The sequence below is a fragment of the Pecten maximus genome, chromosome 2, assembly GCF_902652985.1.
Source record: "Pecten maximus chromosome 2, xPecMax1.1, whole genome shotgun sequence".
Classification (NCBI taxonomy): domain Eukaryota; kingdom Metazoa; phylum Mollusca; class Bivalvia; order Pectinida; family Pectinidae; genus Pecten; species Pecten maximus.
Window position 1 is genome coordinate 26,554,811 of NC_047016.1, and position 26,802 is coordinate 26,581,612.

Genomic DNA, 26,802 nt, shown 5'->3' on the forward strand with positions numbered 1-26,802 from the left:
TACTGTAATATCGAGTTTGTAATAACGACGATTATACAGTAGTATAGAGTCTGATAAAACGACGTTTATACTGTAGTTTATAGTCTGATATAACGACGTGTATACTGTAGTATAGAGTCTGATATAACGACGTTTATACTGTAGTATGGAGTCTGATATAACGACCTTTATACTGTGGTATAGAGTCTATAACGACGTTTATACTGTAGTATAGAGTCTGATATAACGATGTACACTGTAGTATATAGTCTGATATAACGACGTTTATACTGTGGTATAGAGTCTGATATAACGACGTTTATACTGTGGTATAGAGTCTGATATAACGACGTTTATACTGTGGTATAGAGTCTGATATAACGACGTTTATACTGTGGTATAGAGTCTGATATAACGACGTTTATACTGTGGTATAGAGTCTATAACGACGTTTATACTGTAGTATAGAGTCTATAACGACGTTTATACTGTAGTATAGAGTCTGATATAACGACATTTATACTGTAGTATATAGTGATATAACGACCTTTATACTGTAGTATAGAGTCTGATATATCGACGTTTATACTGTAGTATAGAGTCTGATATAACGACCTTTATACTGTAGTATAGAGTCTGATATAACGACGTTTATACTGTGGTATAGAGTCTGATATAACGACGTTTATACTGTAGTATAGAGTCTGATATAACGACGTTTATACTGTAGTATAGAGTCTATAACGACGTTTATACTGTGGTATAGAGTCTGATATAACGTTTATACTGTAGTATATAGTCTTATATAGGGACGTTTATACTGTAGTATATAGTCTGATATAACGACGTTTATACTGTGGTATAGAGTCTGATATAACGACGTTTATACTGTGGTATAGAGTCTGATATAACGTTTATACTGTAGTATATAGTCTTATATAGGGACGTTTATACTGTAGTATATAGTCTGATATAACGACGTTTATACTGTGGTATAGAGTCTGATATAACGACGTTTATACTGTGGTATAGAGTCTGATATAACGACGTTTATACTGTGGTAAAGAGTCTGATATAACGACGTTTATACTGTAGAATAGAGTATGATATAACGACGTTTATACTGTAGTATAGAGTCTGATATAACGGCGTTTATACTGTAGTATTGAGTCTGATATAACGACGTTTATACTGTGGTATAGAGTCTGATATAACGACGTTTATACTGTAGTATTGAGTCTGATATAACGACGTTTATACTGTGGTATAGAGTCTGATATAACGACGTTTATACTGTAGTATATAGTCTTATATAACGATGTTTATACTGTAGTATAGAGTCTGATATTACGACGTTTATACTGTAGTATAGAGTCTGATATAACGACGTTCATACTATAGTAGAGAGTCTGATATAACGACGTTTATACTGTAGTATATAGTCTGATATAACGACGTTTATACTGTAGTATAGAGTCTGATATAACGACGTTTATACTGTAGTATAGAGTCTGATATAACGACGTTGATACTGTAGTATAGAGTCTGATATAACGACGTCTATACTGCAGTATAGAGTCTGATATAACGACGTTTATACTGTAGTATATAGTCTGATATAACGACGTTTATACTGTAGTATAGAGTCTGATATAACGGCGTTTATACTGTAGTAATAGAAGAAGTCTGATATGACGACGTTTATACTGTAGTATAGAGTCTGATATAACGACGTATATACTGTAGTATAGAGTCTGATATAACGACGTGTATATTGTAGTATAGAGTCTGATATAACGACGTTTATACTGTAGTATATAGTCTGATATAACGACGGTCATACTGTAGTATATAGTCTTATATAGCGACGTTCATACTGTAGTATATAGTCTTATATAAGGACGTTTATACTGTAGTATAGAGTCTGATATAACGACGTTTATACTGTGGTATAGAGTCTGATATAACGACGTTTATACTGTGGTATAGAGTCTGATATAACGATGTACACTGTAGTATATAGTCTGATATAACGACGTTGATACTGTAGTATAGAGTCTGATATAACGACGTTTATACTGTAGTACAGAGTCTGATATAACGACCTTTATACTGTGGTATAGAGTCTGATATAACGACGTTTATACTGTAGTATAGAGTCTGATATAACGACGTTGATACTGTAGTATATAGTCTGATATAACGACATTTATACTGTAGTAGAGAGTCTGATATAACGCCGTTTATACTGTAGTATATAGTCTGATATAACGACGTTTATACTGAAGTATAGAGTCTGATATAATGACGTTTATACTGTAGTATGTAGTCTGATATAACGACATTTATACTGTAGTAAAGAGTCTGATATAACGACGTTTATACTGTAGTATATAGTCTGATATAACGACGTTGATACTGTAGTATAGAGTCTGATATAACGACGTTTATACTGTAGTATAGAGTCTGATATAACGACGTTTATACTGTAGTATAGAGTCTGATATAACGACGTTGATACTGTAGTATAGAGTCTGATATAACGACGTCTATACTGTAGTATATAGTCTGATATAACGACGTTTATACTGTAGTATAGAGTCTGATATAACGGCGTTTATACTGTAGTAATAGAAGAAGTCTGATATGACGACGTTTATACTGTAGTATAGAGTCTGATATAACGACGTATATACTGTAGTATAGAGTCTGATATAACGACGTGTATATTGTAGTATAGAGTCTGATATAACGACGTTTATACTGTAGTATATAGTCTGATATAACGACGGTCATACTGTAGTATATAGTCTTATATAGCGACGTTCATACTGTAGTATATAGTCTTATATAAGGACGTTTATACTGTAGTATAGAGTCTGATATAACGACGTTTATACTGTGGTATAGAGTCTGATATAACGACGTTTATACTGTGGTATAGAGTCTGATATAACGATGTACACTGTAGTATATAGTCTGATATAACGACGTTGATACTGTAGTATAGAGTCTGATATAACGACGTTTATACTGTAGTACAGAGTCTGATATAACGACGTTTATACTGTAGTATATAGTCTGATATAACGACATTTATACTGTAGTAGAGAGTCTGATATAACGCCGTTTATACTGTAGTATATAGTCTGATATAACGACGTTTATACTGAAGTATAGAGTCTGATATAATGACGTTTATACTGTAGTATGTAGTCTGATATAACGACATTTATACTGTAGTAAAGAGTCTGATATAACGACGTTTATACTGTAGTATATAGTCTGATATAACGACGTTGATACTGTAGTATAGAGTCTGATATAACGACGTTTATACTGTAGTATAGAGTCTGATATAACGACGTTTATACTGTAGTATAGAGTCTGATATAACGGCGTTTATACTGTAGTATTGAGTCTGATATAACGACGTTTATACTGTGGTATAGAGTCTGATATAACGACGTTTATACTGTAGTATTGAGTCTGATATAACGACGTTTATACTGTGGTATAGAGTCTGATATAACGACGTTTATACTGTAGTATATAGTCTTATATAACGATGTTTATACTGTAGTATAGAGTCTGATATTACGACGTTTATACTGTAGTATAGAGTCTGATATAACGACGTTAATACTGTAGTAGAGAGTCTGATATAACGACGTTTATACTGTAGTATATAGTCTGATATAACGACGTTTATACTGTAGTATAGAGTCTGATATAACGACGTTTATACTGTAGTATAGAGTCTGATATAACGACGTTTATACTGTAGTATAGAGTCTGATATAACGACGTCTATACTGCAGTATAGAGTCTGATATAACGACGTTTATACTGTAGTATATAGTCTGATATAACGACGTTTATACTGTAGTATAGAGTCTGATATAACGACGTTTATACTGTAGTAATAGAAGAAGTCTGATATGACGACGTTTATACTGTAGTATAGAGTCTGATATAACGACGTATATACTGTAGTATAGAGTCTGATATAACGACGTGTATATTGTAGTATAGAGTCTGATATAACGACGTTTATACTGTAGTATATAGTCTGATATAACGACGGTCATACTGTAGTATATAGTCTTATATAGCGACGTTCATACTGTAGTATATAGTCTTATATAAGGACGTTTATACTGTAGTATAGAGTCTGATATAACGACGTTTATACTGTGGTATAGAGTCTGATATAACGACGTTTATACTGTGGTATAGAGTCTGATATAACGATGTACACTGTAGTATATAGTCTGATATAACGACGTTGATACTGTAGTATAGAGTCTGATATAACGACGTTTATACTGTAGTACAGAGTCTGATATAACGACCTTTATACTGTGGTATAGAGTCTGATATAACGACGTTTATACTGTAGTATAGAGTCTGATATAACGACGTTGATACTGTAGTATATAGTCTGATATAACGACATTTATACTGTAGTAGAGAGTCTGATATAACGCCGTTTATACTGTAGTATATAGTCTGATATAACGACGTTTATACTGAAGTATAGAGTCTGATATAATGACGTTTATACTGTAGTATGTAGTCTGATATAACGACATTTATACTGTAGTAAAGAGTCTGATATAACGACGTTTATACTGTAGTATATAGTCTGATATAACGACGTTGATACTGTAGTATAGAGTCTGATATAACGACGTTTATACTGTAGTATAGAGTCTGATATAACGACGTTTATACTGTAGTATAGAGTCTGATATAACGACGTTGATACTGTAGTATAGAGTCTGATATAACGACGTCTATACTGTAGTATATAGTCTGATATAACGACGTTTATACTGTAGTATAGAGTCTGATATAACGGCGTTTATACTGTAGTAATAGAAGAAGTCTGATATGACGACGTTTATACTGTAGTATAGAGTCTGATATAACGACGTATATACTGTAGTATAGAGTCTGATATAACGACGTGTATATTGTAGTATAGAGTCTGATATAACGACGTTTATACTGTAGTATATAGTCTGATATAACGACGGTCATACTGTAGTATATAGTCTTATATAGCGACGTTCATACTGTAGTATATAGTCTTATATAAGGACGTTTATACTGTAGTATAGAGTCTGATATAACGACGTTTATACTGTGGTATAGAGTCTGATATAACGACGTTTATACTGTGGTATAGAGTCTGATATAACGATGTACACTGTAGTATATAGTCTGATATAACGACGTTGATACTGTAGTATAGAGTCTGATATAACGACGTTTATACTGTAGTACAGAGTCTGATATAACGACGTTTATACTGTAGTATATAGTCTGATATAACGACGTTTATACTGTAGTATATAGTCTGATATAACGCCGTTTATACTGTAGTATATAGTCTGATATAACGACGTTTATACTGAAGTATAGAGTCTGATATAATGACGTTTATACTGTAGTATGTAGTCTGATATAACGACATTTATACTGTAGTAAAGAGTCTGATATAACGACGTTTATACTGTAGTATATAGTCTGATATAACGACGTTGATACTGTAGTATAGAGTCTGATATAACGACGTTTATACTGTAGTATAGAGTCTGATATAACGACGTTTATACTGTAGTATAGAGTCTGATATAACGACGTTGATACTGTAGTATAGAGTCTGATATAACGACGTCTATACTGCAGTATAGAGTCTGATATAACGACGTTTATACTGTAGTAGAGAGTCTGATATAACGACGTTGATACTGTAGTATAGAGTCTGATATAACGACGTTTATACTGTGGTATAGAGTCTGATACAAGGACGTTTATACTGTCGTATAGAGTCTGATATAACGACGTTTATACTGTAGTATAGAGTCTGATATAACGACATTTATACTGTAGTATAGAGTCTGATATAACGACGTTTATACTGTAGTATAGAGTCTGATATAACGACGTTTATACTGTAGTATAGAGTCTGATATAACGACGTTTATACTGTAGTATAGAGTCTGATATAACGACATTTATACTGTAGTATAGAGTCTCATATAACGACGTTGATAATGTGGTATAGAGTCTGATATAACGACGTTTATACTGTAGTATAGAGTCTGATATAACGACGTTCATACTGTAGTATAGTGTATGATAAAACGACGTTGATACTGTAGTACAGAGTCTGATATAACGACGTTTATACTGTAGTATAGAGTCTGATATAACGACGTTCATACTGCAGTATAGAGTCTGATATAACGACGTTTATACTGTAGTATAGAGTCTGATATAACGACGTTTATATTGTAGTATAGAGTCTGATATAACGACGTTTATATTGAAGTATAGAGTCTGATATAACGACGTTCATACTGTAGTATAGAGTCTGATATAACGACGTTCATACAGTAGTATGGAGTCTGATATAACGACGTTCATACAGTAGTATGGAGTCTGATATAACGACGTTTATACTGTAGTATAGAGTCTGATATAACGGCGTTTATACTGTAGTATAGAGTCTGATATAACGACGTTGATACAGTAGTATAGAATCTGATATAACGACGTTGATACTGTAGTATAGAGTCTGATATAACGACGTTTATACTGTAGTATAGAGTCTGATATAACGACGTTTATACTGTAGTATATAGTCTGATATAACGACGTTTATACTGTAGTATAGAGTCTGATATAACGACGTTTATACTGTAGTATAGAGTCTGATATAACAACGTTTATACTGTAGTATATAGTCTGATATAACGACGGTTATACTGTAGTATATAGTCTGATATAACGACGTTTATACTGTAGTATATAGTATGATATAACGACGTTTATACTGTAGTATATTGTATGATATAACGACGTTTATACTGTAGAATAGAGTCTGATATAACGACGTTTATAGTGTAGTATAGAGTCTGATATAACGACGTTTATATTGAAGTATAGAGTCCGATATAACGACGTTCATACTGTAGTATAGAGTCTGATATAACGACGTTCATACAGTAGTATGGAGTCTGATATAACGACGTTCATACAGTAGTATGGAGTCTGATATAACGACGTTTATACTGTAGTATAGAGTCTGATATAACGGCGTTTATACTGTAGTATAGAGTCTGATATAACGACGTTGATACAGTTGTATAGAATCTGATATAACGACGTTGATACTGTAGTATAGAGTCTGATATAACGACGTTTATACTGTAGTATAGAGTCTGATATAACGACGTTTATACTGTAGTATATAGTCTGATATAACGACGTTTATACTGTAGTATAGAGTCTGATATAACGACGTTTATACTGTAGTATAGAGTCTGATATAACAACGTTTATACTGTAGTATATAGTCTGATATAACGACGGTTATACTGTAGTATATAGTCTGATATAACGACGTTTATACTGTAGTATATAGTATGATATAACGACGTTTATACTGTAGTATAGTGTATGATATAACGACGTTTATACTGTAGAATAGAGTCTGATATAACGACGTTTACAGTGTAGTATAGAGTCTGATATAACGACGTTTATACTGTAGCATAGAGTCTGATATAACGGCGTTGATACTGTAGTAGAGAGTCTGATATAACGACGTTTATACTGTAGTATATAGTCTGATATAACGACGTTTATATTGTAGTATAGAGTCTGATATAACGACGTTTATTCTGTAGTATAAAGTCGTATATAACGACGTTAATACTGTTGTATAGGGTCTGATATAACGACGTTTATACTGTAGTATAGAGTCTGATATAACGACGTTGATACTGTAGTATATAGTCTTATATAAGGACGTTTATACTGTAGTATAGAGTCTGATATAACGACGTTGATACTGTAGTATAGAGTCTGATATAACGACGTTTATACTGTATTATAGAGTATGATATAACGCCGTTTATACTGTAGTATAGAGTCTGATATAACGACGTTTATACTGTAGTTTATAGTCTGATATAACGACGTTGATACTGTAGAATAGAGTCTGATATAATGACGTTTATACTGTAGTGTATAGTATGATATTACGACGTTTATACTGTAGTATTGAGTCTGATATTTCGACGTTGATACTGTAGTATAGAGTATGTAATAACGCCGTTTCTACCACAATACACTGTTATTCCACTCTCAAGTCATTGCATATATGTTATATACCACTTCATGTATATGAACTTCCGGTCTTTTGATTGGTCAAGAATTCGAACTTTGGCCCAAGCTGCAATTGGTTTTGACGCCATCAATAATCGAATGATGCCACATTGCCGGGTCCTTGATGTCACCGATACACTTTATTTGAATACGCGAAATTATACTTGGTCAAGCTTCCCTTTGATTCAAGCCGATGTAATATATGGTAGAAAAAAGTCACACGACTCGTGATTGTTGGATATGGAATTTGATTCACACTTGTAAGTTATTTTTTAAAAGTTGCAAAAGACACTAGCTGAAGTTCGTGTCTTTTGTAACTAAAAAAAGATAACTTACTCGTGTGAAATAAATTCCATATCCAACAACCACGTTGTGTAGCCTCTATTTATACTGAAGCAAAGTCTGAAATAACGCTGCTTATACAGTAGTGTAGAGCCTGAAATAAAGTGATACTGTAGTGTAGAGTCTGAAATAGAGTGATACTGTAGTATGGAGTCTAATATAATGCTGCACTTCTCTTGGGTATTTAGACGTTCGGGTGATTATTTATTGTGAATACAGCTCATAGCTTAATACAGGTAATGGACAAGTGCCGTTTGATAGGCCAATGGGGTTTACTCAAGTTTACGTGATGATGTGGTTGCGTTCGGATATTTGGAGAAATTGATGTATTTGCTTAATAATAAGATGTAGACTTTCACAAGAAAAAATATGTGTGTTGTCTCAGTTAACTTGTTGACATTGTTTTACAGACAAACCTGAAATTCACGATGGTCAAAACCCGGTCCTATCTGGAAAGCATCTCTAGAGGTTGCACTCTTCGGCATTACTATTGTAACAAAGAATGCGACCCAGCACAACAAAATAATTGCTTCCTCTGTTGCGAAAATGAAGGATGCAACAGTTTACCGTTCTCTATGGGTTTACTGCCTTTTAGTCTCTACTACAACACGACAAGCGCGGCAGCACCAACGACAGGCGTATTCCGGGGCATTTTAGCAGCTGAAGTCATGCTCGCATCTTGGATTGTTTGGCATTGAGACATTAAATATGATCGATAAATAGGCAGCATTCGATAGGGTTAGTGAGATGTGGATACCGCTGATTTAATTCTAGATTGGACACTGCCATTTCAAGCATTTCAGATTAGCACTGATTCATTACTTGATACCTAGTATGTGTTTAAACAACCGGTGCCAACTCTTGTTCAAATTCCTATCACACAGAAACATGTATTTTCGTTTAGAATTGAAACTGGCAAGAACATGGTGCATTTATATGACAACGTTGCAATATTTATTTAGAAAATATAATATAATATTATGGTTCATGGTCAAGTGACGTTTATATCAGATATATCGACTTACATAGAAAGATTGGTTTCAGAGGATAAATATCTGAGTTTTATTGTTTTGCATCCTGTATTGTGAATTGTCGTCCGTATAGATGGAGGACGTTAGTGTGTTGACACCTAATGGTGTGAGGTCTGTGTATCACTGTTAGGTCTGTAGTGATGTTATAGGAAGTAGACGGTCGGTAAATTCGTGTGGTATTGTTTGACAAAAAGATGTGAACGGCAAATTAAAAATAAAAATCGATTAAATACCTATAAAGTATAAGGTATTTGCTGAGTTCGTGGGAATAAATATACAATTACGCCATATTTAATTAAAGAGGTACATGTGGGGCAAAATAAAAGGTGTGATCGGCAAAAACAAGGATAAAACAATTGATTTAACACCTATAAGATTCAAGATATTAAAAATATTGACAATTTCGTTATATCTACTTACAGAGGTTAAGCCTATGACATGTATAGTATTTTTCAACTCTCTTCTGTCATGCTTATGGTTAAACCAATGTACTGGGTTTTGAAATACAATAAACTATATCGAGAGTGAATAGGTAAGGTTAACCCCCTTTTAACACTAACCATCCTCCATTACATCGAACTTCCTAACTACTCCAATATATATTGTAGGCGATGTATTCCGCTTGTTGTCACGTGTGGTACTGAATGCCGTCTTATCGTGTTACACCTCAGCTCATATTTTCATGCAAAACATAACGTTTTTTTTTAAATGCATCTGCTTATCAAGATTTATTTGAGATTATCTTAATTACCAACACTTGGTTTCCGTAGTAGACTTTGAAGTGTCTAGCTATAGAAATGGGCGTCGTATTAGTAGCACCAAATTAGGACATACTGTATATGGATAGTCTCCAACGTAAACATACAAATCAAAAGAGTTCAAATAGACTATTTTCAAATGACAAGACAATATGATTTGAATACTGATGTGAACTAGTACAATATTTTATATTGTTTCCCAGTAAAATACAAATTATAAAGCAGCGTATTTCAAAAAAAAGTACGCCAATTGGATTACCTCAGGCATGTTATGCTTTTGTTTCTGTTCTCTTCGTCTGCAGGTTGCAAAAAGTCAACATTATTTCGCAAGATATACGAAATAAATAATACTAATATAAATAAGCCTCATATCTTTTGATTATTAAAACTATAAATAAAATTGAGCTTTATAATTTTGGTCGCAATTATGTCCGATAGGTTTCAAACTAGGGGGAGATAACCTTCTATTAAAGTTAGCTTGGCAATTATGTACACAAAAGTAGGGAATGGTGGCCAGTCTTATACTAATATGTTGTTTCCAATGGAATACGTCCACATTAAATATCTCTATATATCAACATTGCGTCAATTAGAATCAATATTGAATCAATATTACTTGAGTATCTATTGTGACCGGAGAGGGCATTAGTTCCATACACCAATCATTAAAAAAAATCAACATTGCCCTAATGTTGACCATTATAATATGTTATGCGTCAACAGTAAACCTCTACTTGACAAAGCCATAATTAACCTATTAAGGATATAGGTAAATTGTAAGTACTCCAGAACCTAACACGTCATCACCTGTCCTCTAGATTAATTTACATATCTACCAATACATTGTATTAACAAAAGTATCCATACTGTCGTCATAATTCATTGTTTGTTGTACATGTATTTACATATTGTATACTCTGTGGATATCACAATTAAAATCAAAACGTTTCCTATCTGTATCCATTGTTATAGTGAAGTTTTGAAGGTATATTGTCCATCGTTATGAATCAACATATTTTAATGTACGTTTATTCCTTACTAATGAATTATTTGGTTATTAATTCAATGTTTAATTAATGTTGTGTCTCGATATACATAATGTATTATCCTTTTGGTGTGTGCATTTAAGACACTTGTAGACATCCCATCGCATTCATATTTTTGCACCAGGTTATAAATTATTATTGTCATATGCTACAATGTATATGTATTATTACTGTCATCATGCCATGGTGTCAATTGTCATATTATTATCGGAAGACTTTATTTTCACATTTCATTGTTATGACCGGAATTGTAAACTTAAATCCAATTGTTAATTCAGACCTGAAATAAGTGTGGTACTTATAGTAGTCTCGTCCAACCCGGCTGGTACTGAAATCTCGGCATATGACATTCGGCAACCATAAACAGTTATCAGCGTAGACGGAAATTCTCTCGTAGAAAACTGTGACTAAACTGAGACTTGGTCTTTTTATCTCATCTTCCACAACAACTTGTTCACACCAGAATTCGGTGTTTTAAGTACTACAGTGCGAAGAAAAACATACGTTCACTAACTTAAACACTCTTATTTCCATACTGGTTTCATGTTTTCATCATTTCATCTTGTTATCATGTTTAATAGAAATAATTTCACATTTGAATATATTTGTGTTCCATATATACTTTATCGATTTTGATTTTTTTAAATCTAGATTCTTATTGTACTTTTGTGTATATTGTTTGTCTTCAAGTGTATCGCTGTAGCGTGTGTGGAATAAAACTATCTATAAATGATTAGTTATGTTTCTTATTTTTTCAAGCCCTATACTTTTCAACTGAATATTTGAAATACTTGTCTTTAGGACCTTTCCCCTCTGTGTAATGGTTTGGAAAGTCGGTTTTGCAAAACGAAGCGATGTTATTATGACCTATCTTCTTTCTCAATAATGGAAAAAAAACACAGTTATTTTGGCCAGACATCGCATATCTCTTCTCAATGAATTTCTCTGATTATAACACAATACAAAACGAATAGATATATGTACAATCAGCTATGTATCATTCTATTTTAATATACATACATGTAATCAAGATTATAGCGTTTCATAGTAAAATGCAGAAGTGAATACCACTGTTATAATGCCTCATATCTTAACAAAGAAACTGGAAAATCATAAATATAGTTTTACAGTTATTTCTACCATTTTTTTCTTTTGACATATTTAGTATCGGGAAACATTTTACGTGTTTAACTGTTCCTGTTGTTGGAAAACTCCATTTTGGTGGATTGTACAGTGTACACTGTGCAGGTACTTACGAAATATAGTTACATAGGATGAATAGGGGTGGGTATACATTCATAGTATCCGTATTTATATTAGCAAACATGCACATTACTGTAGATTTTCCTGTATATATTACTCTTTGCTTCTTGTTCATCCGACTTCAGTTTCAACTTTTAAGGTTCCACTGTGGTCGTTTTCGTGTTTGCGGTTCAAACGGTTGTTGTTCGTTTATGAAATAAAGACGGACCTGGTGATTTTATATTGTTTTCAGACGAGCCTTGACAAAGACTTCTATGGCCTGTATTAACATTTGAAGGTCCGTCAAGATATATGTTTGAAATATTACATTTAAAAAGTGACGAAACAGTTTGTCCGCATAAACGAACAGGCCCTAGCTATACAGTATAGCTGTCAACGTTTTTTCATAATGCATCGAAATATATATGAGTGTACATGTATATAATATACGAGTTACCTCCCGTTAAACTAGGTTATTCAGTCCTGTCCAGCCATAACATGGCGTAAAGATTTGTGAGACATTGTAATATGGAGTGTATGCGATCATTAGATATCATTCGAAACAGTGACATATAAAATACAATCAGTTGCATACTTGCAGAACATTTTCTACTACGAATATCAGCATATCAAAAAAAAGCAAATACCTATACTCTACTGTTCAAGCTGTTACTGAAGGTTGGCGCGTTCATGTTTTCTCTGATAGAAAAAAATGCGACTTCTTGACATAATAAGATAGAATACATCGCTTAATATTACATTTTTACAATCATAAAATCACAGTACACGATTTACTACCTCCCCTTATCCGGTGAATGATGTGCCGTTATCCGGACCAGTAGTTAGCATAACATCATTAGAACGTTTGGAATGGACACAGGTATTTGTCTACCAATCAAAACCTCTGAATAACACAGAAAAGGCGAAAGCATGGCGTCGGTTGGCTCTATGGAGGAGGCTGCGAGGAAGAGAAAGGAGAGACTTCGAGCTTTGAAAACAAAACAGAACCAGTCTGTCGAGCCTGGCGAAAATGATATGGAAACAGATGTAATGGAGGCTTTGCCGAAGTGAGAGTTAATCATATACACTTTGAATTATGACATGTCTGTAATGTTGAACTGAAACTGTTGACGTTTTTATTTCCAGTTTTGGTAGTTTTGGCGATCTATATAAACGCGCATTGAAGAAAATTACCACAGGCATTTGAAGTTCTGACTGTGAATTGAGATATAATACCATATAAAAATAAGGAACTTCAAACGCCTGTGAAATTATCTGAACTTTTGAAACATCAGTTCCTAGTAATTAAAAGCACTCCCAATTAAATACTATGTTAACAGTTATACATGTTTTGATACTTCAAGAGTCAAGAAATTGAATTCAAAGTTACATATTTCAAAACCGGACAACATTAGTACTGCAGTGCTATTCTTGTGACAAACATAAGTGTAATTAGCATGATCACATGCACACAGTGCATGCATGAATTGTAACAAATTAATATATATATAGATCTATCACAGTTTAATAGTATTAACTAAGATAATAGTTTAATATTGTCTTAATAGTTTAATATTGTCTTATTAAATAATGGACTCTTGAAACTCTCACAAGCATCGCTAAAGAATAGATTATACTATTAAAGTGTAATGTATGATATATGCTAACATAGCACACTATACAAATTGACATAGTATACACTAATATAATGTTTTTTAAGAGATTTTAAAACATTGCACTGTTATTTAATGAAGAAAGCTGGTGAAGGACTCCAAGGGGGGAACAATTTACACTGCACTGTGAGTGCAGATGGCACATGAATAGACCTCAGTATCCAAGGTGTGGAGCAGTCTTCAAAATGGCTTGTAATTATCAGCTAATCATATACATGTAGCTGATTTGGTAAACTGTTCCACATCTGATCATGAAAGGCCATAAACTGCAACGATCTCTTCCTGTAAGTGGAGATGTTCAACCTTGAAATCCTTACCAGATTATCCTGTCTAAGATTATAAAAAAAAAATTTCCTCTCAATAAGACCTTGTAATATAGATGGTGACATACCATTTAAAATCTTAAAAAACCTATGAGACCATATATTTATTATGTGTCACATGTAAAAAATCATGTTTAAATCTTCTTGAAATATTAGTAACTGGGGAAACATAGTCATTTTCAATAAGCGAAGTCGGAGCATGCTCCTGTACTTTCTACATTTTCCTAGTGTTTGTAAGTGCACAACAGTGCCAGGCAAGCAGATAATAATTAGAATTTGATAATAATATATATAAAAGCCTTTGAAATTGTAATTTTTCTTTTCTTGGTAAGATTATTCCCCAGTCTTTTTAAAACAGCAAGTTGTTTAGAAGCATTCCTACAAAGATGAGGGATATGTATATCAAACTTCAAAAGAAAACCAATATCAAGACCTAACAGTTTAACACTTAGTTGACTTAAGTTTTATATTTCATTAAAAGTTAAAGAAACACAGTTCACTCACCACACGCATGCATCTCACACACAGGGGAGGCTGTTGACAGGACATAATGATGTAGAATAAACAATCCAAAGCCAAACCAAACCTGCTGCTTATAGCACTTCACTAAATCCATGTTCTTAAAAAAGAATGTTTCTATGGCACAATGATGGTTGAGAATGTTTCAATGGCACAATGATGGTTGGCAGATACTCCCGATATATGGTCATAGGACAAATTGTCTATATTGCACTTATAAATATACATCAATAGATGCATTTGCACATACATATCTTACATGATTAAATTCAACACTGTACCATTGCGACAGGAAATTCAAATATTTAACACAAAGGAAGGCAACTTTGTGACTTGTGCCCAGAATGGGGTTCAAACTCACGATCTACAACATCTAATCACCCAGTTACTTACTCAACTCACTTTATATAAAAAAAAGCTGCTTCAACTCAAAATAGTGCATTACACTATATTTTACATGCCACAATCATCGACCCATCATCTGCAGGGAATACCTGAGGATCAATTTTGTTAATTTATTTAATATTTTAAATGGTTTAACGAGTAAAATTGAAGTCACGCAGAAGCTGTTAAAAGGGGCTAAATTGGTGAACATCATCGCCATAGAATCGATGCTTTATTTTTTCCCTTATTATACATATCTGTTCTGTTAGACTGTATATAAATATCATGTTTTATTTGTGCTTCTCTTGTTTTCACATTGCAGACCTGTCTTCAGAAGCTACAAACCCCAGGATAACAGTTTAAAGGAACAGGCAATACCAGTAGCAAAGCCAGCAGATGGTATGAAATGAAAAAAAAATAAAAATAACAAATAGGTGCACCCACCTTAACATTAACTCCCAAGGACAAAAATAAAATAAAAACAGAAAAGAAAAAAAAACAAATAATGAAAAGTGAAGAAGCAAAAAAAACATAATGTGATTTCTCTTTAATTATTAACTTAAAAATCATCAACTTAATGCACTTGAGAACCGTTTATGGAGTATTTACATTGTGCAATGTGCTTGCTACTTACATGGTTAACATTTCAAGAACAAATCTTTCATTGGATGATTGCTAGGTTGGCATCTAATAATGGAATCGCTAAAATTTGTCATGGTGTCTAGTTTTGTACAGTTTTATTTACAGTTACAGGGAAAATTCAATCTCAATTACCTTACATTGTACATTTTTGTTTACAGTTACAGAGAAAATTCAATCTCAACTGGAGGCATCAATAACAAAGGAAGTTGTGGAAGAGGTGGTAAGTACATATATAGAACTGTAGGTAGTATTGGTTTAATAGGACTTATAGGAACAATACAGGAAGTTAAGGGAGAGGTGGTAAGTACATATATAGAACTGTAGGTAGTATTGGTTTAATAGGACTTATAGGAACAATACAGGAAGTTGTGGGAGAGGTGGTAAGTACATATATACAACTGTAGGTAGTATTGGTTTAATAGGACTTATAGGAACAATACAGGAAGTTAAGGGAGAGGTGGTAAATATATCGGCAATTCCTTAAAGCACCATCATAACCATAGTCACTAATGACAGATTATTGTGTAAATGGTGATATTCCTTGTACTACTGTACAGGTACAGTTATAATAAGTATTAATAGTTAACAACAACATGAAACATTGTATTTCATCCATTGTTTCAAAGACAAACATTTCACTAAATTGAACAATGATATTGTGTATTCTGCATTGTATCAAAATAAAAATATTGTTTTTCTTATTAATGTAAAAACTGGATGTTTTGGATTGTAACATGTTTCAGTGACTGATTCATAATATTTCCTGAAATTTTATGATTATAATACGTATATATATATTCTATTTTGTTATGTATTTATAGGATATAATGAATTTGGCGCCAAGGAAACCAGATTGGGATTTGAAGCGTGATGTAGCTAAGAAATTGGAAAAGTTGGAAAAGAGAACTCAGAGAGCTATAGCAGAACTTATACGTAAGTACAGAAATGCAATTGATACATTATGAAAATGATTTTTTTTTCATAAGTACAAACAATCACGCATTTCATAGTGTGTTCAATCATTCATTATTATTTAAACTTATTGGTTATTTGATGTCAGAGTAAGAGACTGCTGAGCTTGTTCATGCTGAAAATGAAAGAGAAAAAAATGTTTAAAAACGTTTTGGTCAAAATCAGAGTTGACTGTTGTTTTTCTGTACATAAACTTATTCATTTCCAAAATTCTGGTAATTCAGTAAAATTCACAGAATCTATTTTCCCAACATCCTGACCAACTTCTAAATTTTAAACTTATAACATTTTTGTTAAATAGTTTGTAGGATTAAATATAAGTATGTGTACTTAATCACAACATACTTGAGCATTACCAATAAAGAGGTTTTGAATGGTTTAATTTAGTCTTCTTATTTGAACTCTTAACACAGAGGCCCTATCAGGACAATTTTATGGGAATTATTTTTAGTTGAAGAAATATAAAGTAAGAGCTACTGTAGTAAGTACTACTTTAAAAAATTCAGCAGATACAAAATTAATTAGACAGAGAAAAAAACCAAACACACATTAAAATTTTTGCAAAAATGTTTTCTTTTCTTCAGGAGAGAGATTGAAATCCAGCAATGAAGATCTGGCCACTATGGTTAATGCAGCTATGACTCAGAATGTCCAGGACGATGATTGACCGAGTTATTAGTGGGATACAGCAGGAAGACATTCTATCCAAATGGAAAGGAGTAAAGGAGTCTGCAGTCCCAGGAGTAAATGATCCGAGAACCAAGGGACACAACTCATGTCATTTGTTACATGGCAGACACTGACAAATGTAATATCAGGGATACTAACTCACAACAGGAGAGAATGTAATCAATACCAGACATTTGTCTTGAATTATCAGTAAGGTGTGGACAATTTCATTAACAAAATTATTAAACAACAATTGTCATCTGTAGCATATTTTCTGTCTTAAAAATGAGTTGTAAATTGTTCTTCATCTGTGGATTTAGACATTGTTGTGTTGATGATCTGACTTATATCTTAAAGTAAGGTGTGAATCAGACATACAATGACATCACTGTGTGTCAGTGTTAGGTTATACCATGAACTACCAGCATTAAGACTCGCTGTTCATCAAATTTTGTTACTGAGTAACAATGAATCAATAAGACTTACAAAACTTAAAAAAAAACCCATACCCATGCTGAAGGCAGCACAACAGAGGTAAAATCACATGTCCACTGGTTCAGATGTCACTGGTTCACATGTATGCTGGTGCACCTATCATACTTGTTCAAGTGTCACTGGTTCACATGTCACTAGTTCACATGTCACTGGTTCATATATCACTGGTTCACATGTTCACTTGTTCACATGTCCTGGTTCTTATGACAATGGTTCACATGTCACTGGCTCACATGTAACTGATTCATATGTCACTGGTTCACATGTTCACTTATTCACATGTCCTGGTTCTTATGACACTTGTTCACATGTCCTGGTTCTATGACACTGGTTCATATGTCACTGGTTCACATGTCACTGGCTCACATGTCACTTGTTCACATGTCACTAGCTCGCATGTCACTGGTTCACATGTCACTGGTTCACATGTTCACTTGTTCACATGTCCTGGTTCACATGTCTGTAGCTCACATGTCACTGGTTCATATGTCACTGGTTCATGATCACATGTCACTGGTTCATATGTCACTGGTTCACATGTCACTGGCTCACATGTCACTTGTTCACATGTCACTAGCTCGCATGTCACTGGTTCGCATGTCACTGGTTCACATGTTCACTTGTTCACATGTCCTGGCTCTTATGACAATGGTTCACATGTCTCTAGCTCACATGTCACTGGTTCATATGTCACTGGTTCATGATCACATGTCACTGGTTCATATGTCACTGGTTCATACATTTTATATTGTTTAAATACATGTACTGTGTTATACTTTGCACATGTAATTGTTCTGTTATACAAGAATACTTACTTTGACTTTAAAAATTATATGTACACTGTTTATTTTGGGATACATTTTGTACTTTTAAAATTTTTTAAAGTTCCACACATCATGATCTTTAGTGTTGATGTTATCTAACATAAAGGAATACAGGGAATTTGGATATGTGATTTCATTTACCATTTAATGTCAGGTTGTAATAAAGGTGATGATACAATGTGTGAGATAATGTATTATATATATAGGGTATGATTGCGTGTTATGATGTATTTGTATGTGAAAATGTAACATTTTATAAGAAGATATGAGAGACGAGTATATGTGATAGGTCTGTAATATAACGATGAATTGCAAACTTGTGAAAGTGAAAATTAGATTATGGAAGTTTGTGACAGAGTCATTATCTGATACCCACGGTTAATTACACTACACTACACTTTTCACCTGTGATAAGTGTAGCGTAGTGTAGTGTAATCAACTCTGGGCATCAAACAATGTGACAGTGTATAATTGTATAGTGTATAATTGACTTAATGTGACTTATCAGATGTTTGAATGGTACTCTCTGAAGATGAATGAAGAAACATTATTGTGAGATTGTAGGTACATGCTCTGTAAACAGCAATGTAAGGTATGATATCTTAAAAATGCACTGTATTGTATGTACTTGTAAGTGAGAACAAAACATAATAAATATTGCCATATCTTTTTATCTTGCTTGTTTCTCTCTCTAGAAGCAGGTACATGTAGATAAGCACTTGATGTACATCTCTATATACTGAATACAACTTGTAGATCTTAGGGGCGTTCATGTTTTTTTAAATTTATTTTGGAGATGGAAGTTTTAATATTATCACAAAGAAATATTATTTAGTTTCAGTATTTTATGTTTTTTTTTTATTTTCAATGTGTTTGTTTCTGATTTTTTTTATGTTCAATTAGTTCTTTATTTAATATATCTTAGTTCATTGTCATATCCTCATGTACCCTTTTCCTTCTTATTCAACTACTCATGCTCTGCATTGATTCTATTCTACTTTTCCTTAAATTTCTTATTTCCGATTAAAAACTTTTAGTCTGATCAATTGCATTGAAAATGTACTGCATCGTCATGATGAAGCTTAGAATAAATCTGTATATTTTATTCAATATCAAATACAAAACATCCCACTTTTACTGTCAGTTCATCAATGTTAGAGACATGTCTTCGTTTTATTGATAAACTTGTCTAGTTCAGCAAGGCGCTTGTCCCTCCAGTCCCGTTTTTTCTGTATCTGATCCAGGGGGATCCGTTTTCCTATATCCTCCTCGATCGTGTCTAGAGGTGCCCCTTCTAGTTTTATTGGAGGGCCGAAATCCTGTTGGAGTTCATATAGGGTATCTCCATAGCGTTCGCAAAAGTCCTTCATTCCTGTTTACAAAATGGAAAACAGGTAACATACATTAACTTTCATAGAAACCTGATTATAGCATAAATTGTATACAGTCTTTTATGGATCTTAATAAATTTAATATGTAGGTATATGATATTACCATGTATTAACAATAAAAGAAATATCCCTAGTAGACTAAACAAATGTTAGTAGTAATATTAACAGAACAAAAGTAATTTGTAAAAATCTATATTTATATGTAAATTATATTAAAAGCATCAAAGTATCAATATATATATATGATGTAGTCTGATTATAGAACTGGGGTATAGGCATGGTGTCTTATAGGACTCCAGGTAGACTCGGAGTCCACTTGGAGTGCATTTCAAGTTTACCTGGAGTCCAAACGGAGTGCACTCCAAGTCTAAATGGAGTGCACTCGGAGTGCACTTGGGTGTAACCTTTAGTCTACACTCAACTGTACATGAGAAGTTGGTCTCTGATATATATTATTGACCATGACTCAAAAGGTGAATGTACTCCATGTTTCACTGTCATGGTAATAAAACACTTTTCTTCACACGTCTCTTGGTGAACATGCACTATTCTTCACGTGTCTCATAGTGAACGTATACTATACATCACATGTCCCATAGAGGTTAACGTACACAATACTTCATGTCTCATGATGAATGTACTCTCACTTCACATGTCTCGGTAAACTACGCTATCTTTCATGTCTCATGATGAATGTACTCTCACTTCACATGTTTCAGTGAACTACGCTATACTTCACAACTCATGATGAATGTACTCTCACTTCACATGTCTGGTGAACTACGCTATACTTCATGTCTCATGATGAATGTACAACTCACTTCACATGTCTGCTGAACTACGCTATATTTCATGTCTCATGATGAATGTACAACTCACTTCACATGTCTCAGTGAACTACGCTATATTTCATGTCTCATGATGAATGTACAACTCACTTCACATGTCTCAGTGAACTACGCTATACTTCATGTCTCATGATGAATGTACTCTCACTTCACATGTCTCAGTGAACTACGCTATACTTCATGTCTCATGATGCATGTACTCTCACTTCACATGTCTCAGTGAACTACGCTATACTTCATGTCTCATGATGAATGTACTCTCACTTCACATGTCTCTGTGAACTACGCTATACTTCATGTCTCATGATGAATGTACTCTCACTTCACATGTCTCAGTGAACTACGCTATACTTCATGTCTCATGATGAATGTACTCTCACTTCACATGTCTCAGTAAACTACGCTATATTTCATGTCTCATGGTGAATGTACTCTCACTTCACATGTCTCAGTAAACTACGCTATACTTCATGTCTCATGATGAATGTACTCTCACTTCACATGTCTCCGTGAACTACGCTATACTTCATGTCTCATGATGAATGTACTCTCACTTCACATGTCTGGTGAACTACGCTTTACTTCATGTCTCATGATGAATGTACTCTCACTTCACATGTCTCAGTGAACTACGCTATACTTCACAACTCATGATGAATGTACTCTCACTTCACATGTCTCGGTAAACTACGCTATATTTCATGTCTCATGATGAATGTACTCTCACTTCACATGTCTCAGTGAACTACGCTATACTTCATGTCTCATGATGAATGTACTCTCACTTCACATGTCTCTGAACTACGCTATACTTCATGTCTCATGATGAATGTACAACTCACTTCACATGTCTCCGTGAACTACGCTATACTTCATGTCTCATGATGAATGTACAACTCACTTCACATTTCTCAGTGAACTACGCTATACTTCATGTCTTATGATGAATGTACTCTCACTTCACATGTCTCGGTAAACTACGCTATACATCATGTCTCATGATGAATGTACAACTCACTTCACATGTCTCAGTGAACTACGCTATACTTCATGTCTCATGATGAATGTACTCTCACTTCACAAGTCTCATAGTAGACATACTCTATACGTGTCATGATTCCTAGTGAACCTACACTTTAAGTTAACGTATGTCATAGTGAACATATACTTCTCTGTATCCCTCATGATGAACGTACACTATTCTTCACATGTCCCAAAGTGAACGTACATTATACATCACGTGTCTCATAATGAACGTTCAATATTCTACACGTGTCTCATAGTGAACGTACACCATTCTTCACGTGTCTCATAGTGAACGTACACCATTCTTCACGTGTCTCATAGTGAACGTACACCATTCTTCATGTGTCCCATAGTGAACGTACACCATTCTTCACGTGTCCCATAGTGAACGTTCTTAAAGCGTCTCATAAATGGACGTACAATGTACACTATATATCATCTGACTCATAGTGTTCTTCACGTACCTGGTGGTGAGCGTACACTTAACACCATGTATGTGCCTCTAGGTCCTTACCGTTTGCGTTGAGATATGATGCCTCCAGAGCCCCAAGAAAGGCATATCTTCTCCCTAGTCCGTCTGGCATTAGTTTGTCGATATCCTCAGGAGTAACTATTCCGTCCTGATAGAAAGAGAGGAAATGTACATGTAAAGTGTGAATACTATGTAAGGAAATATCAGAAACATGGATGCGTTAACCCCATTACTTGTTACTCTACCCCAGTGAACTTTTGAAAAGTCATTTAGTCTTATATTACTACATGTAGAACTATATATTTTAGTGCATCTAATCTATACTATAACAAGGTAATATTCTAGTGTTATTAACAAACATAAAGAGAGATTACAATAAAAAAAAGAAAAAAAAAATAAGATAAAAAAGCAAAACAAAAAAAAACTAACTCGACAAACCCTTAAAAAGCATCAAATTATCAAAATATGACTTCACAAACTTTTTAATAACATATACTCTGATAAGTTTGAAGCACTCCGCCGTAATGGCGTGTTGGATCCTACAGATAAGGAATCCTTTGGTTTCCTTGTGGAGGACCGCCGGGGTCATTCCTACGTCCGAAAGGATCTGACATGTCCGTCCAGTGATGTCCTTGTCTGTCCAGGGTGCAGGCACCACCTCCACAAATGGCAGGAAATATGGCGGGTTTAGCTGGAGAGTACAAATCACCATAAAAATATAAATTGTATATGTATGTGCATAGACATTTTATGTCTTGACCGTGCTTCACTCATAGGGGATGTCTATATTTTATATACGCTTTCAATTAATTATTTGGTTCAAATGTAAGCGAAGCATCAATTGATATATCTTCATGTTTTGCTGGCTTTGACACTCTGGTTAAAGTAAGATGGTTCTGTTATGCTTTTGTTTTTCTGAAAACATCAACACTCAAAATGATTCCATAACCACATCGTGTAGCGTGTAGCCATGCCTTGATTATCATTATAACTTGCAGTACGAAGTCATACCTGTATGCCCGTATACTATTGTATCAAACAGAAAATGTCCATCTAGTATGCTTTAATTAGTAACAGATATAAAGGATGTCAATCATACCGGGTGGGTTACTATGACCTGTCGTTTATGTTGCATGCCCTCTGACAGTACAGAAGCGAAAATGGAAGACGTTGAACTCGCAATGATGACATCATCGCCATCGACATAGAGGTCTATCTGGCTGAGCACACTTCTCTTGATGTGCAGCCGTTCAGGGACACATTCCTAGAGAGAAATATAGATAATTTAACTTGTTATGCTGTTGTTCCATAAATACATGTTGTTTTCCTGTATGGTACAACGCAAACAGAACATGCTGCTGTTTAAAAGCGATATTCCAGAAAAGTTTCAAAATGTCTTGCTGTCAAAAAATATCTTTTCTGTCGTCAGTTTGAATGAGCGAAAGCAATGAAAATAAATTCATTTGCATAACGCTTTACTGCTCATTTACATACAAATACATGATACATATGGAGAATGGAAAAAGATCGCGATAACCGACGCGGAAGTAAATCGGGAAGGCTTCGAAAATCGTCATATGGGATTTTCATAAGAACTAAAGTAGTCATTTCTGTACATTTTTGTAACAGAATAAGTCTCGAGAACTACTAGCTTGTCGGGTATATCCCCTTAGTAGTAATTCTCTAGACAGGTATAGCAATATATTTATACACAAAATTTAGACACACCTATGTAACTGTCGCTCTGATAAAAACAAGTCTGATAACGGGATTGATATTAATCCATCATGTGTTACAGATATACTTAATATGTAATAGAGGAAAATGTACCATAACAAAACTAGCGCCAGACACACATTCCTTGGCGGAGGAGCACCCCCTGATCCTAGAAATCTGATCCGCCGCTGAATCCGAGCCTTTCAGAATCCCATCCTGTTCATATTGTTCCAGCGTTTGTTTTACCGCCATCAATGCACTTTGTAGCTGATCTTTGTCATTGTCGAAAATTCTTACGTTGCAACCACCAGAAGCGAATACCATTGCCCAATTCCGGCCAATTATACCACTTGAAAGAGAGCAAAAATGATTTCACAATAATGGATTAATACTGTGCCTGAGTTAACGGCATTCTATATTTGTTTTTAATTCCGTTTACAAAACGTAGTTCTATAATCACAATCATTTATTGTCTGTGCAGATCAATCATTTATTCAAGTATTATATATTTATTTTACGTGTATATTAATCTACATATGCCATTATTAACTAGTACCTGTGTTCAATTATGTATTAAGTAACCAAGCTTGTTATTTCACACCTTTTTAACCACTCAGTTAAATGTTCAAATCAAATAGACAAAAACGTAACATGTCCATCGTGCCATAATTGAATTCGGAGCTATAGTGCTTATTGGACATTTCGATCAAACCTCAAACATATATTGTAATTGGAAATTCCTCGGATGCCAATCAAGTACCATTTCATATTCATAACAAACTACTCTTGACGAAATAAACAAAACTGACATTAGTACCTGCCAATAATGGCGACTTGATGTCCCTGTCTGGCTGCCATTTCGGTAGATTTGCTAGAGAATAAAGATAAGGTTTGTACATATGTATGTAGGCCTTGACCGTCTTGTTATCTGACTGCGAGACAAACTCTTTGGAATGCTGGTACACTGAGAGCTAGCTATTTTAAAAACCTGTATGGAAACTGATTATGTCAGTTTGGGTAGATAAAGTCCGATTATTATACACAACATGCACGCCCTTTCCCTGCTCCTGCACGGTTGCCCATTGGCATGAATCGATACTTATATAGTAGTCATTAAAAAAACCCAGAGCATATCGACATACATGGAATAGCAAAAACGTAATTTTAAGTCAAAATCGATTGAACAAGGGCAAAATGTGAACAAAATTTAGAATTTCATGGAGAAAAAGTTCAAGAATAAAACCAGGTGTTCAAGTAGTGTAAACGTCTTCTGTTTCACCAACGAGACCCGTTATACAAATCTAGGTCAAATCCGAGTTAAGTCATATTCTCAAAATGAGTAGTGTGGTGACAGTAGAATCACTAGGCATAACTATAAGTATCAATCACGTCTCACTTTATATCGCATAATGAAATATGATTTTCCAAATTATATCAAAATGTCGATCCCAAAACGTTTCCATGGTCTTTCATGCAACACGCGTCGTTCGAAATCTTGTGCTGTTAATACAGTAATATGTAGATAAATACCGGCAGTTTTCATTCATATCAGGCATTACCTTGTCACCGAGGTCAACACTTGAACAAGTTTCCTGTTGTGTGTGGGGGATGGAGGAAGGGGGCTTATAAAGGGTTGTTCCAATTGGCTGTCGTGGCTCAGTTGTATACTGTGGGTGCAATTATAGTGTAAATGAAGCATTTGGAACAATTCAACCAAACTTCATAATATTTCTTCGTTTCAAGCATTAAATCTAGCTGAACCATTTAAATTTCCTCGCATAGTAAAACCTTCTAAAATTCACATGTTTTGTTAATTATTAAAATTTCTCATTTCACCTTTTATTGTTTTTTTTTGTTTTGTTTTTTATATTTTTAGACACAGTGTCTATTATACCGGGGTACTGGCACTAAACGATTTTCGTATGTATACAGCAATCGGAGACATTTATACTATTGTCTCGTTAATTTCTCGTTTCTTATTTTAAATCAACCTTTAGGTTACAGTCTGTGGAACTATATACTAACAACACCGTACTTTGGGATGTCGTTGTTTGGTTCTGTTCATCGTAACTTATGTTATTTATGCTTTTTTATACTTATTGTCATGAGTACGAAACATTCCGATTAGCCACTTTACATGTTTTTACGTTTTTTTTTTTTTTTTTGCTTGTTTTTGTTTATTGGTTTGTTTGTTTTCTTTACAGAATGTAACAATAGAGTTGTGCTTTGACAGAGTGGCTGGTTGCCTCGAACCGAACTTTTGCAT

The 26,802-nt window shown here is 34.1% G+C and overlaps 3 protein-coding genes across 3 annotated transcripts in view; 2 read left to right on the forward strand and 1 right to left on the reverse strand.

Annotated features, from left to right (window-relative positions):
* LOC117321660 overlaps window positions 1-12,074 on the forward strand; it is a 28,929-nt gene extending 16,855 nt beyond the window's left edge. Inside the window, exon 3 of the mRNA XM_033876167.1 lies at window positions 8,916-12,074. Within this exon, the coding sequence (XP_033732058.1) occupies window positions 8,916-9,203 (288 nt within the window). The 3' untranslated portion in view covers window positions 9,204-12,074. The remainder of the gene's footprint in view (window positions 1-8,915) is intronic.
* A 1,396-nt stretch (window positions 12,075-13,470) lies between these two features.
* Window positions 13,471-19,754, forward strand: LOC117321661 (coiled-coil domain-containing protein 12-like). Its single transcript, XM_033876168.1, has 5 exons — window positions 13,471-13,649; window positions 15,804-15,880; window positions 16,282-16,343; window positions 16,945-17,056; window positions 17,680-19,754. The coding sequence occupies exons 1-5, from the start codon at window positions 13,513-13,515 to the stop codon at window positions 17,760-17,762; spliced, it is 471 nt and encodes a 156-aa protein (XP_033732059.1). The 5' UTR covers window positions 13,471-13,512; the 3' UTR covers window positions 17,763-19,754.
* Window positions 19,755-20,104: 350 nt separating this feature from the next.
* LOC117341359 (lambda-crystallin homolog) lies at window positions 20,105-25,419 on the reverse strand. The gene is made up of 6 exons (XM_033903218.1): window positions 25,354-25,419; window positions 24,651-24,885; window positions 23,920-24,084; window positions 23,317-23,511; window positions 22,863-22,968; window positions 20,105-20,455 (listed from the first exon to the last, which is right to left on the reverse strand). The coding sequence occupies exons 1-6, from the start codon at window positions 25,392-25,394 to the stop codon at window positions 20,238-20,240; spliced, it is 960 nt and encodes a 319-aa protein (XP_033759109.1). The 5' UTR covers window positions 25,395-25,419; the 3' UTR covers window positions 20,105-20,237.
* Between the last annotated feature and the right edge of the window lie 1,383 nt (window positions 25,420-26,802).

Coding starts and splice junctions, on each gene's coding strand:
- LOC117321661 (XM_033876168.1), top strand. CDS start 13,513: ATGGCGTCGGTTGGCTCTATGGAGGAGGCTGCGAGGAAGAGAAAGGAG. Junction 13,650..15,803: donor GTAATGGAGGCTTTGCCGAA/GTGAGAGTTAAT, acceptor TTCACATTGCAG/ACCTGTCTTCAGAAGCTACA. Junction 16,344..16,944: donor AGGAAGTTGTGGAAGAGGTG/GTAAGTACATAT, acceptor ATGTATTTATAG/GATATAATGAATTTGGCGCC.
- LOC117341359 (XM_033903218.1), bottom strand. CDS start 25,394: ATGGCAGCCAGACAGGGACATCAAGTCGCCATTATTGGCAG. Junction 24,886..25,353: donor CAAGTCGCCATTATTGGCAG/GTACTAATGTCA, acceptor CTCTCTTTCAAG/TGGTATAATTGGCCGGAATT. Junction 23,512..23,919: donor AGGTCATAGTAACCCACCCG/GTATGATTGACA, acceptor TGTACTCTCCAG/CTAAACCCGCCATATTTCCT.